General features: G+C 41.7%; 1 protein-coding gene across 21 annotated transcripts in view; it reads right to left on the bottom strand.

Annotated features, from left to right (window-relative positions):
- Positions 1-238: 238 nt before the first annotated feature.
- The window catches only part of LOC137380025 (forkhead box protein P1-like), a 621,483-nt gene continuing 606,123 nt past the window's right edge, over positions 239-15,598 (bottom strand). For 17 of the 21 annotated variants that reach the window (XM_068051516.1, XM_068051514.1, XM_068051512.1 and 14 more), the window contains 3 exons: positions 11,499-11,665; positions 10,478-10,522; positions 239-4,030 (listed from right to left, as the gene is read on the bottom strand). In XM_068051516.1, coding sequence (XP_067907617.1) covers positions 3,886-4,030; positions 10,478-10,522; positions 11,499-11,665 — 357 coding nt within the window. In that variant the 3' untranslated portion in view covers positions 239-3,885. The remainder of the gene's footprint in view (positions 4,031-10,477; positions 10,523-11,498; positions 11,666-15,598) is intronic. The other 4 variants (XM_068051522.1, XM_068051525.1, XM_068051528.1 and 1 more) reach the window with 1 other exon arrangement.

Here is a 15,598-nt window from a genome sequence, read left to right as displayed (position 1 = left end):
AACCAACATTATTAATTATGGGAGAATTTAATGTTTAAGTGCTGGCACTTGTATTGGTCATCTTTATGGTTGGGTCAGGAAAGTGTCAGAATGTGCTTGATAACTAGCCATTTCATCTGTTACAAAGGAATTTTCATATGATGTGTGATAAAAATGGGAACAATACCAAAAAATGATGACTTTGGGCTTGGCAGAGATCAACATCATCCTGAAAATGACAACACTGCAAATGGTGTGAACAACCAGCATTTTTATTGCATTTGAGAATGCTAATGTCAGTAATTAGTACTGACTACACACATGAATTTTTTTATTGTCTGCATCAACAGACATGGAATGATGGATTACACTGATGTAAGGAATGAGTTCCTGTATGCCTCTACAATAATCTCTTAACTGGCAGCAACAACGTTCAAAGCACCATGATAACACAATGTCCTCATTCTGTACCATTTTCCAAACAACCTTTAAGAAACAATCAGATTTTTATTCACTGGCTTTTGACAGTATAGAAGGCTGTGACTCTCATTCCTGACATTGAAGTTACCTGAATCATGGTACTTCGATCATGATAATGTATGCTTTTCTTACAGAAAAAGCATGTAACAAATTATCTTTACATCTTGGCACCTTGTAAAGTTCTTTTTTAAAAAAAAATATTCAACAGGTTGACATTCCCCAGTTTTAATAATCATTACTTCACTGCAACTGGCCCTGGAATTCATCATGCTAAGTATTCACGACAGCAGGAAGAGAAATGACTTTTTAAACTGTCTTCTCCAAATCCTTCAAACTTTTAAGACAGCTGCAGAGGGCAGTGGTTGGACCTTTGTAAGCGGGAAGTATCAAAACAGCCTAACACAAACAAAACTGTACAAAATGCTTCGTTCAATGGTAACTTAAAATTCTGTCAACTGTACTACAGTTAAAGCAAAAAAAAAGGGATTTTCTCCCAAATGTCAGCAAATAACTTCTGTTAGCAAGGGTTAATAAGTAAAATACATGTGCAGAACATTTTGCAGTTTCAATACATACAGTAGTTTTCAAAGCTTTCTTTTAATATAGTCAATACAAAGCAGTTGCACAAAAGCAAATGTGATTTAACAGACTTTTTTTTTGTTTTGTTTAAAAGAACAGTGTTTAAAAAGAAACAGAAAAGACAAAGGCTTGCACTGACACATTGGGATATTTATGTACAATGTAACAAACCCCCACCCTTTAGAAGCAACTGTATATCCAAACGGATATGGTGACAACGTTCAATCATTGAAATCCTGTACATAAAGAGCCTGAGGTTCAGAGTTGATTCTGCTGAAAGGCTGTGGCACCTGCTAGATATGCAAGCTCTAATTTTGCTAGTCTTTAGACTTAACATGCAAGACATACAACTAAGTGCAACTGAGTGAAATGTTTTATTTTTCATTCCCTAAAAGTTTGAACTGAGGTATGCGTACTAACAGTTTCTCATGCTGTTAACTTTAGTCATGTCTAGCTACACATGCTGAGAATGTACTAATCTAACCATCTTCTTATTCCCTCAAATACAGAGTTAACCAACAGGCCACTCAGTTTGAAAGCATGGGATCTCTTCTCATGATCCCATTTAGCTACTGCCTGCACATCCTCATGAAGCTGCCTGGAATGCCATTACAAATACATATTTCAAAAGACCACAGACTGCCCATTTAACAGAAAGTTGGATTAAGCTTAAAATAAACTGCTGTTACATCTCTTGTACCAAGCTTATGAGTGCTTTTGTATGAAGAATGCTGAAACAAAACTAAACAAATTTGAAGATGTGTGCCAAAGCAAACTAAAAACAATTAACCTTGGCACAACAAAGGATACTGTCTCCAAACAAAAGTGGCACACTATCTTTCAAATACAGCCTCCATTATGAGCATTATCCTAAAACACTATTATGTGGTCCAGTTCCATCATGGAAGCTATTCCTTTTCTCTCTGTATTACCATTGGAATCTTGCATCTTCACTTTTTATATTACTTCAGTCTGCACAGAAAGGAGCTACATTCACCTTCCCTTGATGGAATGCTCCCTTTTTTGTGGCCTCGGTGATATAGTTCCCTGGTTTGGTCTCCAATTAAATCTTCCTGCAGTGAGCAAACTTTGTCATTATAGGAAAGAGAAAGCTGAATTTTCAGAGATAATACCTTTGGTTCAAACATCCACCTGGCCTGTTGCAGAAACTGTTAAAAGGAGACTTTAACATCACAGGTTACTGTCTGTGCATCAGTCTATTTTTAGCCATTTCCCCCTCTCGATTCTGGTACCTCCTTTGATCAACAATAAGAGGATATTTGGCTTCATCAGATAAAGCATCAAACAGAGAACATATAATTTACCTTTTAGATCATCTTTGGTAATCTCAGAAAAATTATCTGATTTTAAAAAAAGTTAAAATAAATAAAGCTCTGAAAGCTTCTTCAACTGCCAACCTATATAGTCCTAAATAAATACATGATGGGGGTGACAGAAAAGTGACCAGTTGCAGTCTTGAAACAGGAAAGATGTTGAGTGTTTTGGAAAAGAATTCAATGACCTATATTAACAGAATTACTTTCTGTAAGTAAAGTTTGCTTCAGGATCACTATAAGCTTGCAAGATAAGCTCTAGTGAGAAGTTCTATTTTGTCATCTATTGTGAAGTTTTCTAAGTTTGCTGAAATAACAAATCTCTACCTATAGAGCTACTTAACACAGCACTGGACATAAATCTTAACTGAAAAGCTTAACTGCAGTGGAAATTATTATTTGTACAGACAAAATTTTCCATGTTCTACTTTCTTTGACTCAACTCCTGAGTCTCCTTACTACTTGCTGAAGCTGAACAACAGGAATAATTCTATGGTGCATATGCAGGAGAGGGCTAGTTACTAAATGTCATTTTTTTTTCTGTCAATCTGTCCCCTTGTTTCATTACTGCAGCCTTCCTAAAAGTGAACCTTTCTCTGGAGTCGTGAAACATTGACTCCGCCAGTTGATGCTAAAGGTCGGGCCTGCTGATTGCTGACTGAAAGCAAATGAAACAAGCAGTATTGTTAGACTGTACATAGAATAAAAACTGGCCTGAGGTTTTTTTTAAAAAAAAGATTTCAATGAAGTTAAGGGGAACGAATGACAGAAAAACTACTGTGTGTGTTACAAATTGATGTCAGGCATTTTGTCCCATTGGTTAAAAAAAACTTAACATTCAACCACTACTGCTGAACATAGAGCTTAATGAGGTCCTCCAGAGGCCTGTGGCCTACAATTATAAAACTGCTTGGGTGCAGCAGAAGCAAACAGTGATACAATAAAATTTCGGCTAATTATTTTTCACAAATTATTTCCCTTCTCCTCTGCCCCATGGAAACAAATGTGGATTAAAGGCAGTGATATTAAAACAATCCACTTCCAGTACTGTGCAAATCAGTTTTAGCCTCAGTCTTCCATCTGAATATGAGAGTTCTGGGAAGAGCTCTACCTGCAGTTTGAACTATGAACAGTTTTGATCAGACCCATGAGCCCAACTTGGCAGGACTGCAGTCCAAAATCTGCTGCAAAGTCTATGTTATGACTGTACAATTCAGTAATTTTCAACACTGATGTTGACTTCGGGAGAGGAAAATCCCAAGTACCAAACAAGTCCATCCAATGTATGTAGAATACAAATTCCATTTTTCCAACAAAAAGTAGAAAAAAATCAGAAACATTCCCCAATGGGATTCTTAATGGCACTAAAAGTCATTTAAAACATTTCATTACTTTGTCAAAAAGGGGCTGAAAATTCCTCCAAACTTCCACATCATGGAGAGTTTTCACAGTTAAGTCTGACAAGCTTTCTTTTTCTTTTAATCTTCATCTCAGGAAAAATTGGGAAACATGCTCATTCCATGTCTTCATTCCCTGGGTCCTCTTCAAACTCTCTGTCATTGTCCAGCTCCGGACTATGATTTGCTGTTGTCACTAAAGACAGGGGACCTTCCATCTCTTCTGGGTCCACTGGCTCTTCTTTAACATGGATAGGATACCTATAACAAAACCATTTTAAAGTTAGACAGCAAAGGGACATGTATAACTGAATAGGAAAGTAATTTTCACAAATTTTTTTTTTAAAGATTGCATCTAAGTAAGAGCCCATGAAACTATCTATAAAGCTGAAAACAAAAATTTTCATATTAACTAAAATGATTTTTCAAAGTAATAAAACAATAGATTTACAACATTCAGAAAACATAAATGAGAATAAGTACAACAAGGCATCTGTTTGTCAAGCACCTTGTGGAGGCTGATCACTGAACACTGAGTGTACTGCTGCTCTAGTTAACATGCAGAACCTGTGAGCCTTCTCTCTAGAGGATGACCCTGAGTGAGGTTCTATCATTAATCAACTTCAACCAAACACAGCAACTAGACACCATGATACATGTTTTAAACTCCAAATTAATGCATATTTTTACAAACTGTCAATAATGGAAGAAAAGCACTGCCAGGAAACATAGGCTGAGGGGAAAAAGCCTGCTAAACACAACAGTGTGATAAGAAACTGCATTCCTAACGAGAATAATAATGCTGTCAGTTGTAAACAAGGCAGAACATGATCCCAGCCCTTGGACTGGGCAAGGGATGCACTAAGGAGATGAGATCTGCCAAATTCTCATTACTGAATAGCACATGAATAACCCATGGGGGGAATGTGGGTTGATTTTATGAAACCACAGTGATAACAATTGAAAAATATCTTGTGTAAATCACATTTACAACAATCTAGTCAGAAACACAAATAGATTTTGGGGTGGCTTTGTCAGGAAGCTCATGTAAACATGCCAGTGAGCAAACAGTGCCTTCCTGAGTGACCAGAGTTAAAAAAAGGCAGTGTGTTCAAATAATTTTGTTTCTTTTGCTTAACTATCATGCACTGAAACAGGAAGTAAAGTGGAAAAGCAGAGAACGCCCTTACTGCTTTCAAAACAATTCACTTTTTAAAGGCATTCATTGCTTTTTCTTTTTTAAAAAAAAGCAGCAGTAAATTTGACCAGGTCTCCCTCCCACAAACCCCTGTTGACTGACTTCCACCACCCACAGACCATGTTGTTCCTCAATTCCTGTAATAATAACAGCCACTCCAGGACTATATTTTCAATTATCTGCTGCGTTATAATCATTCATTTGTTTCTTCAGTCTAAGAAGGGAATGACTTTCAATGAAACTCCCTGTTTGGAGGTACACTGTGCTTCACCATTGCGCACGACATGCCAGTTTGCTTTGTAGCTCACTTTGGAACATGTCAGGATGAAAGTGCTATCCTGGAGCAGTAATTATTCTACTGCATGTATACTTTCCAGTATTTCAAATAAAACAAAAGCTTCAGTGGTTTGTAGCCACAATGAGAAAATATCTCAATTGACAAAACCTACTTTGTTACTGATGGGTTTGAAGAAGAATGCAAAGCTTTTAACAGCACGTGAGGGGGTTTTAAAGAGTGCTGCAACACCAGCAAGTGGTTTGACATAACTTTTGCTGTGTTCAAATTCTTCACACACTTCACCTGTGTATTTTTCACATTAGGTACAAAACAATGTTGATTTTATCTAAGCTACTGTTCATGCACAACATACCAGATGTGACAGTAAACAACACAGACACAGTTTAAAGAACATGTGCTTCTGCAAAATGCTAACTACTATCTAATGCCTGATAAGTTATGCAATATACAATAACTCTACAGGAAAGCTAAGTTTGTACACTGGACACAATCACTCAACTTTACTGCATCAAGGATATCATTAAAGACTAATTTTAAATTTGAATGTAGTTGTTGGATTAATTTCTGCACAGTATTTAAATCATATGATGTAAAGCAGATGTATAAGATGTAACAAACCACACCAATTAATCATATAATCTAATCTCATACACATAGCAACTTCCTCTTATACTGGCAGTTTTAAAGATTATGTTAAAATGCATTTTTCCAGAGTCAGCTGGGGGAATTTGCTCAATAATCCCCATAAATACTGAACATCCAGAGGGACCGCACATCCACCCATCCTGCCTTACCCTTCCTGCTCCAGCATTCTGCCCTCAACACCATCCATACTTAGCATGGACAGCAATCTCCCATTACTTCATACTGTTATATATGCGCTCATTATACTGCCGTCTGGTACTATAATGCTCCTATTAATTTTCCTTTTGATATTTTAAGAGTGATCTATAAATCATGTAGCCTTTCATATGAGCCACCATTAATGTCTGGCAATGATGCTGTCTGCAGCATATTATTTTAAGCTTATAATGTAAGCAAGTGAATGAGCGGTTTTATTCTGCAGAATTTATTACAACTTTTAGGTTTACAGTGGCTACAGGCAAAATTATTCAACACCTTTGTTTGAATGCTCGTTTTGTTATCAGCATCATTTGCTATGCAAAATGATGCAAAGGATTGTACTCTAACCAAGTTATATTAAAAAATAAAAAAAGGCTTTGCTGTAGGCCGCTTTGGATCTAATCATCCCACTTTTGAATTTGTGTACTCAACCTTGTGTGAATGGTTATTTTTCAAAAAGATCACAGGAGCTGTAACTGTGGAACACACGCACAAAGTACTCATTACAGAGTGGCACATGCTAACACGACAGTTGTTCATCTTCTGTCAAGTTCAACGGTTTTTGTTTATGTGACTACCTCTAGATGCATGACACATTTCAAAGAATACTACAGCATAGCGTAAAATAATCTGAGCTTTTCCCAACTTGGTTTGAGCTTGAGATCACCTACAAGCAGTATTGGGAAGGAGATTAATAAAGAAAAAACATTTGCTTGTATTTTCCGACATTCATTCACTGTTCTGTGGTGGCTGCAATAACAAAAGATTATGATGTCTAGTAAAGGCATTAATGCTAGGCAATGAATGTGATTATAGAACGAATAGCCAGGGCTAGTGATCTGGACTGACGCTTAACAATGATGGGTAGTGTTGCAATAAAAAAAGCGCAGGCAATGTTAGCACTTTGATTTCCAGCAGAACAGGCAAAGTTTTTATTTTTTATTTAGAGATACAGCACTGAAACAGGCCCTTCGGCCCACCGAGCCTGTGCCGACCATTAACCACCCATTTATACTAATCCTACACTAATCCCATATTCCTACCACATCCCCACCTGTCCCTATATTCCCCTACCACCTACCTATACTAGGGGCAATTTATAATGGCCAATTTACCTATCAACCTGCAAGTCTTTGGCTGTGGGAGGAAACCGGAGCACCCGGAGAAAACCCACGCGGTCACAGGGAGAACTTGCAAACTCCGCACAGGCAGTACCCAGAACTGAACCCGAGTCGCTGGAGCTGTGAGGCTGCGGTGCTAACCACTGCACCACTGTGCCGTCCTTTATTTATAGATCACTTGAAAAACAAAATTAAAAATCCAACAGGTGTTTCTTGGTGTTTCTCGCTACAGTTAAAATCTAGCACAAATCGCATACCTGATAGCTGGCTTCTAATCATGTTCACTTCTAAGACATTGAATGCCATACACCATTTCTTGCATTATCTTTAGTTATTACAGTCACGGTAGGGAAATAACAAAAAATAATCATTTAACATTCATACAAATGTCATTTGTAGAAAATAAAACTTTCCTGACAGCATTTGCAAACCTCAGCACTAAAGCATGTTGGGTTTGTTTCTACAAACAGGTGTGCTTTATTTTTCAAAGCATTTTGTATTGGGTGGTGCACTGTGTTAGAACACCCAACAAAGCTATGCCAAGGGTGTGGTAGGATATGGTTTTGTACTTGGAAGTTCCCCACATACTGGCTTCCTGATCTCAATTGCGTTGTCAGGGGAGTTGGTGAATGGAGGTCAAGGCCTTCCTCACAAAGGGCGAGGAACAATTATCAGCCAAGCCACATTAATACACTTTCTAGTGGTCATTTATGTGACACATCAGCAGAGATCTGGGGAAGGTTTCTTGATTCCATTCTACTGATCTCAGAAATAGGACCTACAGACTGAAAACCTAAAGAAGGGGTGCAAAATAAATGTAAAATGTGCCTTGATTTTAAGTGGTGCATCCAGAAATGTACTGGCAGTGCATCTTTCCTTTTAAATCTATGTTTTAATTGTTAGCAGCCATAAAATAGTATATCATTAGATATATGTTTTAACTTCTGCTGATGTTAGAAGTTTCCTTGGTAAATTTCCATGGAACACATCTAGTAAATGCAAATTCTACATTCATAAAAAAGTAAACCTGTGCTCTGTGGGCTATGACCTATGATATGGGACACATTTGCACCAGCAGCTGTTGGAACTGGACCACCCAGACTTAACAATTGTTCCCAATTATTTGGAATAGACCTAATTTTAAGGAGTCCACAGTTGTGACTTGATGGGCTGAATTTTACTAGCCCTCCAGCATCTGGGGTCATGGTGGGGGGGCCCAGATATTTCTTACGAGAGAGGCCTGCCACAACCCCAGATGCCGAGAAGGCCCCGCTGCATTTTACTGGCAGCGAGGCCTCGTTGTGGCCCACCCGCCGCTTGGCGGCGGGGCCTTCTTTTGCCTAATATAATCTATGCTAGTACATGTTAATTAATTTACCTGGGCCAGGCGGCCGTCCCACGCCGATATTCCAGCCGGTGGCCAGAAGTCCCGCGTCTTCCAATCTCCGTTTGGGGATTCAAGGCCAGACACTGGTGGGGAGTGGGGAGGAGTTTAATTTTCAGGTCGGGGGGTGGGGGGGGGGGCAGTCGGAGGAAACTTACTCCATTGGCTGAGGGGATGATGGGAAGGGGTTGAAGGGCAGAGAACATAAAGTTTGAGGTGAAAGGTTGGGACTGGCAAAAATGATTTTTCGGGGCGAGAGAGGGAAATAAATTTATTGCTTTATGATTGGGTGGAGTGGAAGAGGGGCTTTGATCTGTACTTTAATGCTTTTATATAAATTAAAGGTAATGGTCACCTTAAAAATTAAAATTGCCAGTAACGGCTTGCAGCCCTTTAAAAATGGCACCGGTGCCTGCACAGTGGCGCTGGACGGCATTGCCAGGGACAGAGCGGCGGCCCCCTCTACGTCATTGGAGTGGCCGCTCTGCTCCCTCCATTTAAATGAGCCCCCGTGCAAAATATTGCCGGGGCTCAGCGATGGCGGATTTGCGCAGGCACAAAAAATTCAGCCCGATGAGTCTCCTGCCACATTTGCTTCACTGGCTGAAAACAATGATTGGTCCTGTAGTGTTTCACTGATACAGTCAGCCATGATTGGAATCTGTAAAGATGACAAAATAATTGCCTTCTGTTTGAAGGGTCTTGCAGACTTAAAAATATATAAAATGTATACATATTTAAGACAGCCTGCCAAAAATAAAAATAAAAATTGACTTTGCCATCCCCGCTGAGGGAAAATCTAGCAGACTAACACTGACTGGGCCTAATAGAACCAGATGTATAGGATTCTGAGCAATGGCATACCCTTAGATCTAAAATAATAGTGAAGATGTCAAAGAAATTCTGGTCACCAGAGAGCAACATTTTTAAAGTAATTAAAAAGTTATTTTTTTTATCACTGGTGTAAATAAAATGATGAACACTATGCTCACAGTTTGGGGAAAAATAATTTTGATAAGCACTTAAGCATCTGCCATTTAAGTTTATGAGAGTACATCTTCCTTATTTAACTCAGCGATTTACTAGTGCTGTCTGACAGAGCTTAGTAGGTGATTTTTGACGATAAATGCAGCTCAAGCTTTTCAATGGCCTAGTAAAGCACTGAGCTACACTGATCAGAAGATCCTGGTTCAATTAGATGAATTAAACTACAGTAGCCTTTGTGGTGCTACTATTGACCTCAGTACCTTTGGAGTACAGAAAAAAAGAAATTAAGCCAGGATTCTCACTTCTAATTACTACCCAGTGACCCCTGCTGAAAAGTGCATATGTGTGTGGATGTCAGGTGAGAACATGATTGGGATAGACTATGATGGCCTCAACATCCAGATCCACACATGGTTGGAGTCAAACCTAGGACAAAGGAAGATGGTTGTAGTTTATGGAGGCCAATCGTCTCAGCCCCAGGAAACTGCTGCCGGAGTTCCTCAAGGTAGTATCCTAGGCCCATACATCTTCAGCTGCTTCATCAATGACCTTCCCTCCATCATAAGGTCAGAAATGGGGATATTCGCTGATGATTGCACAATGTTCAGTACCATTCATAATTCCTCAGATACTGAAGCAGTATGTGTCCATATGCGGAAAGACCTGGATGGCGCTCAGGCTTGGGCTGATAAGTGACAACTAACATTTGCGCCACAAAGGTGCCAGGCAATGACGATCTCCAACAAGAGAAAATCTAGCCATCTCCCCATGACATTTAATGGCATCCCATCCACCACCTTAAACATTCACTCCCTCCACCACCGACGCACACTGGCAGCAGTGTGTAACATATACAAGATACAATGCAGCAACTCACCATGCCTCCTTCAACAGCACCTTCCCATCCTGCAACCGCTTCCACCTAGAAGGATAAGGGCAGCAGACACATGGGAATACCACCACCTACAAGTTCCTCTCCAAGCCACACACCAACCTGACTTGAAAATATTTTGCTGTTCTTTCACTGTCGCTGGATCAAAATCCTGACACTTCCTCTCTAACAGCACTGTGGGTGTACCCGCACCAGGTGAACTGTAATGATTCAAGTTGGCAGCTCACTACCACCTTCTCAAGGGTAATTAGGGATAGGCAACAAATGCTGGCCTTGCCAAGAGATGCCCACATCCCACGGAATGAATAAAAAAAATGGTTACTTGCGTGAAGTAGCTGAGGCAGTGTGCTCTAGCATTCAGCACCTTCAGCAGCTCACCATCAGCTTCTCAAGAGCAATTAGGGATAAGCAACAAATGCTGGTCTTGCCAGCGACGCCCACATCCCACAGAATGAATAAAAAAAAGGTTACTTGAGTGAAGTAGCTGAGGCAGTGTGCTCTAGCATTCAGCACCTTCAGCAGACAATGGAAGAAAACTGGAAATAAACATCTGATTTTGGCTCAACTGCACAGACCAATATACTCCCAGTCAGATGCTGAGTTACAACAGAAAATGCTGGAAATACTCAGCAGCTCTGGCAGCATATGTGGAGAGAGAAACAGATGCTGAGTCACTTGGTATACCCAGCATTGCTTAGATGCCTTAGCACAGACAACATTTAATTACTAAGCACAGGTGTCCACTAAGAACCTTTGCAGAAATGTCAACAAAACTCTGAAGAGTAGCGATGAAGGTTTGAACATTTAATATCTTGAAATTTTGATGTTGTACAAAAATGGATAAAGGGTCGTAGACAAAGTGAGAAAATGGTTTCAAACTAACAAATTGTCAGTTCCTCGCAGCAAAGCCCATTGATACCACAATCTTGACCAACCTGCAGAAGATTATTGAAAAAAAAACTATTCAGGCAAAGAGAAAACCAGAAAGAAATGCTTCAATACTCACATAGTTCGCAGTGGGGAACGTCCTGGACTGCTGTCACTCTCATTGCTATTTGAATGCTCCACTGCACCATTTAGCTCCTCATGGATAGCACCCACCATGGTGGCTACAGTGGGATTTCCCATGGAAGCCGTAGTGTATAGAGGTATGTTATTCTCAGTCATTGAAGCCTATGAAGCAGACAATGAAAATGAGCTTAAAAACTGATTCAACTGAATCTGATAATTTCTCTGACACTTTAGAATTATTTTTCAGAACAATTGAGACTCCTCAGGCCTAAATGCATTCATACGCTAATATTGCTTGCAGTAATTTCCAGGCATTTAAAATAAATGGGTTAACACCTCCATTGCAATGGTGCGGAAATAAATCTTACAAATATGTTGTGCTTGTGTACACTGATTCTTCTTTATTTTGAGGCTACTGAGTTTTTAACCACGTAGCCAATAAATTCTCCTCTAAATCATGCTTTTGTTGAGAAGGCAGTGAAGAGACATTTTTGAACTAATTTACAACATTCATGACGGTAAAGGCCTGCTTGGGTCTGGAAAAAAAACCTGACCGGAACCCAACAGAACCACATCGGACCCGAGCCCGACCCAGCCCGTGTCCTTCCATTTTTTCCCACACCCGACCTGACCCGACCACCGGAATGTTCACTTTCTCCAGTTGACAGCATTTGTTTTACATCCATAGTGCACTCACTGTACTTACCACTTTTGCATGGATGGAATGGAAGGAAGCTGCAGCATGAGCGTGATGACGTAACAGAGACGCTCACTCGCTCACTGCGCAGACCCAGAGTCTGTGGAGTCCTGATGCACATTTCCCTCTTTGATGTCCTGGACTCCCAGCTCAGACAGGCTTTTCAAATCTTGACGCTTACTTACTCAACTTCCCTTTTCCTCCCAGCAGAGCAAAAGGTAGTACTGTATGTATCTGACCTGGACCTGACCTGAGCCTGAAAGCCAGACTCAGAAGAGCGACCCAACCCGAACCCGACACATGTTGCGGGTCCCGTCGGCTTTGGGTCAGGTCGTTATGTAACGGTATCTATGCAGATTGCAGGATTTGGCCAAATAGAAGGCATTGGGTGAGAAATTGGGATCATTTCCACCCATTTTCTGGGTGCTACGAGTGCCCTTATAACTTCAAATTGGTGTCTGCACCATATGCGCACACTTGTGGGGTGAATCGCGCTTGATGCCATCTGGATGAGGGCTTAAGCTCGGGCACTCAGTGAATGTGCGCTACAAGTATGTACAGAAGGCAGGTCATGATGTCAATCAGCATGCAATGGTGATTTGATGCCAGTGGTGCCATTTTGGAGCTCAATGCTCCAGCCAACACCCCGTTTTAACCTTAAACAGTTAAACATGTGTTCAACAGCTGGAATGACACCCCACTGGCGCTATTTAAGCAGAACTTTGCTAGTTCTGAAGAAGGGTCACTGACTTGAAACGTTAACTCTGCTTCTCTGTCCACAGATGCTGCCAGACCTGCTGAGTATTTCCAGCATTTCTTGTTTTTATTTACTTACAGATTAGTTGCTGGTTGATTTTTGTCTGGCTGTTGTTTCGATTCTACAAGTGTTTGATGCTTTCTACAGTTGTTTAAAGTTGCAAAGGTGTACATGGAGTGGTGTGACAGGTGCAGGAATTTTGACAGACTTCAAGGGTTTTGCACAAGCCAATTACTGCGAGACATGGGTGCACAAGTAGTCATTCCCCTTGGAATTCAGCAAGACTTGCAGAATGATCAGATGATCAGAAGCCAAGCAGAGCTGGACAAGCTGCTGGAAGAGGGAGGAAGAGGATGGGTAGAAGGGCTCTCACCGGGAGGCTATATCCACCCAAGGAGCAATTCTCCAGCCTGAACCCAGCGAAGAACAATTTGTGAGATGTCTGCATTTTAGTTAGGATGTTCTCACTGAAATCTGGCACTTGCTACAGTCACCACTGCAACCTCAGAGCAGGGCAAGGACCGCATTATCAGTGCATGTGAAGGTGACTGTCATGATGAACTTTTATACGCCTGGCTCCTTCCAGGCTGCAGCTGGCGATACTTGCATCATCTCACTATTTGCTATACACTGTTACATAGGGAAAGTTGCTGAGGCTCTCTATTCAAAGAAACTAACTACATTTCATTCTCTCGTCAGAGAGCAAGCAGGCAGAATAAGCACGCGGCTGCTCTATAATTGCAGGCCTCTCCCTGTTGCAGGTTGCAATTGACCGTACACACATCATCTTGCTGAGTCGCATATTAGCTCTGCCCTATCCTGGAACTGAAAGGGATTCCACTCCCTCAAAGTCCAGTTGGTTTCTCACCATAGGCAGTAAATCATGTCGGTCCATACCCGGTATCCTGGTAGCAGTCTTGATTCCTTCATTTGGTACCAGCACTGAGCCAGTGGCATTTGAGCCAACACGACAAATAAAAGGGTGGCTACTGGGTGACAAGGGATATCTGCTGATGATATAGCTGATGACTTTGGTGCATAACCTACATACATTTGTGCAGCATGAAAACATGCTGCTACACGAAATGTGATAGAGCAGACTGTCAGCTTGCTGAAACAATGCTTCTTCTGCTTGGTCAACTCTGGAGAAGCCCAGCAGTACTTGGCAGAGCGGGTGTGAGTATGGTGATGTGCTGTTTTCTGCACAACCTTGCCATTATGAGCGGACAGCCTGTGTTACTAGCTCTATGAAGACCATCTCAGGGATAGGAGCATGGAGGAGGAACAGGAGGAGCAGGAAGGGGAAGGTGAAGAAGAAAAGAAGAGGCAACCTGGACAGCCCCTTTCTGGCTTGGCTGTCCATAAAGAACTCATCTGAGTGCGATACCAATAACCACAACCCCAACGGTCCCACACTTGACCTTCTCTCTGTCACTGACCATCACAAATCACAAAACCCGCTTGGCTCCAATACAAAAATAAAAGCCACCACAAAATAAACATTCCAAATTTACAAATGATATCAGGCCATATTGCATATAAATGTCAATTAATCACCCTTGCCTTGCCTTCCGCGTGCCTTTGCCTGCCCTAGTGCTCCAATGCAGTGCTATCCAGTGGCTGATGGAAGGCTGCTGATCTTCTGTGAAGGAGACTGCAGATGCTTTTGGAGTCTGACCTCGAAGAGGTCTGCCTACAAGGCCCGGCTGCAACTGCACCATCTTGGCAATGTCGACAGCAGTCTGGCTGATGAAAGGCCACAGAACTGAAACGTTAACACTTGTTTCTTTCCCCACAAATGCTGCCAGACCTGCTGATTGTTTCCAGCATTTTCTGTTTTTAGTTATTACAGCAGTTTGGGCTGGCTGGCTGACAGGCAACAGTAAAGGCACTGGTGGAATGGCCAGGGAGAGGATGAATGCTATCATTCTGAGAGAAAGGACAGCAGGTTTGTGCTCCATGGGACCACTGCCACTCTCTTGGGGTTGGAACCTCAGCAATCCAAGTAATCTGTTGGAGGACTAATGTCTGGTCTGCTATGACACCCTGAAAACGCCTTTGTACACTGTAATCCACGGCCATGAGGGCAGAAGTCGTATCGTAACAAGGTGGCCTTGCATTGCATCAGTCTGAGTTTCCACTGCAGCACTCAGACATTGGGTGACTTCTGCTTGTGGTGCAATGGAGGCCATCAGACATGGCATCATGGTTGGGTCCACAACTGTGCGAATGGATTGGAGGTCACTTCCATACTGGAAAGGAAGTGTCTCAAGCTCTGTACAAGCCCTATGCTGGACTCCTCCATGCTCCTCGACTCTGACCGCAGACTTTCTGTCAGGCTTCCCTATGCATCAAGCAGTTTGTTGTGCATACCAATTAGTGTTCTTCTGTATGCTGCTGCATCGAAGTGCTCATCTGAGTCCTTTGTAGCAAAACTTGGGCTGGATTTTATGGGACCCCTGAGGCAAGGTTGGAGGTAGGGAGCCCATAGAATCATGACAGTGGCAGGGGAAGGGGGGGGGGGGGGGGGGGGGGGGGGGTGCTGGCAGAGGGCCCATTCCCGTCCAGAAGCCAATTGAGGCCCTTAAGTGGAATCTAACCTGGGGCAGGGGATGCCTCCGCCATGTGGAGATGGTGCCTT

Source organism: Heterodontus francisci, chromosome 19 (genome assembly GCF_036365525.1).
Source record: "Heterodontus francisci isolate sHetFra1 chromosome 19, sHetFra1.hap1, whole genome shotgun sequence".
NCBI classification, from domain to species: domain Eukaryota; kingdom Metazoa; phylum Chordata; class Chondrichthyes; order Heterodontiformes; family Heterodontidae; genus Heterodontus; species Heterodontus francisci.
This window is presented reverse-complemented; position numbering and strand designations above follow the sequence as displayed.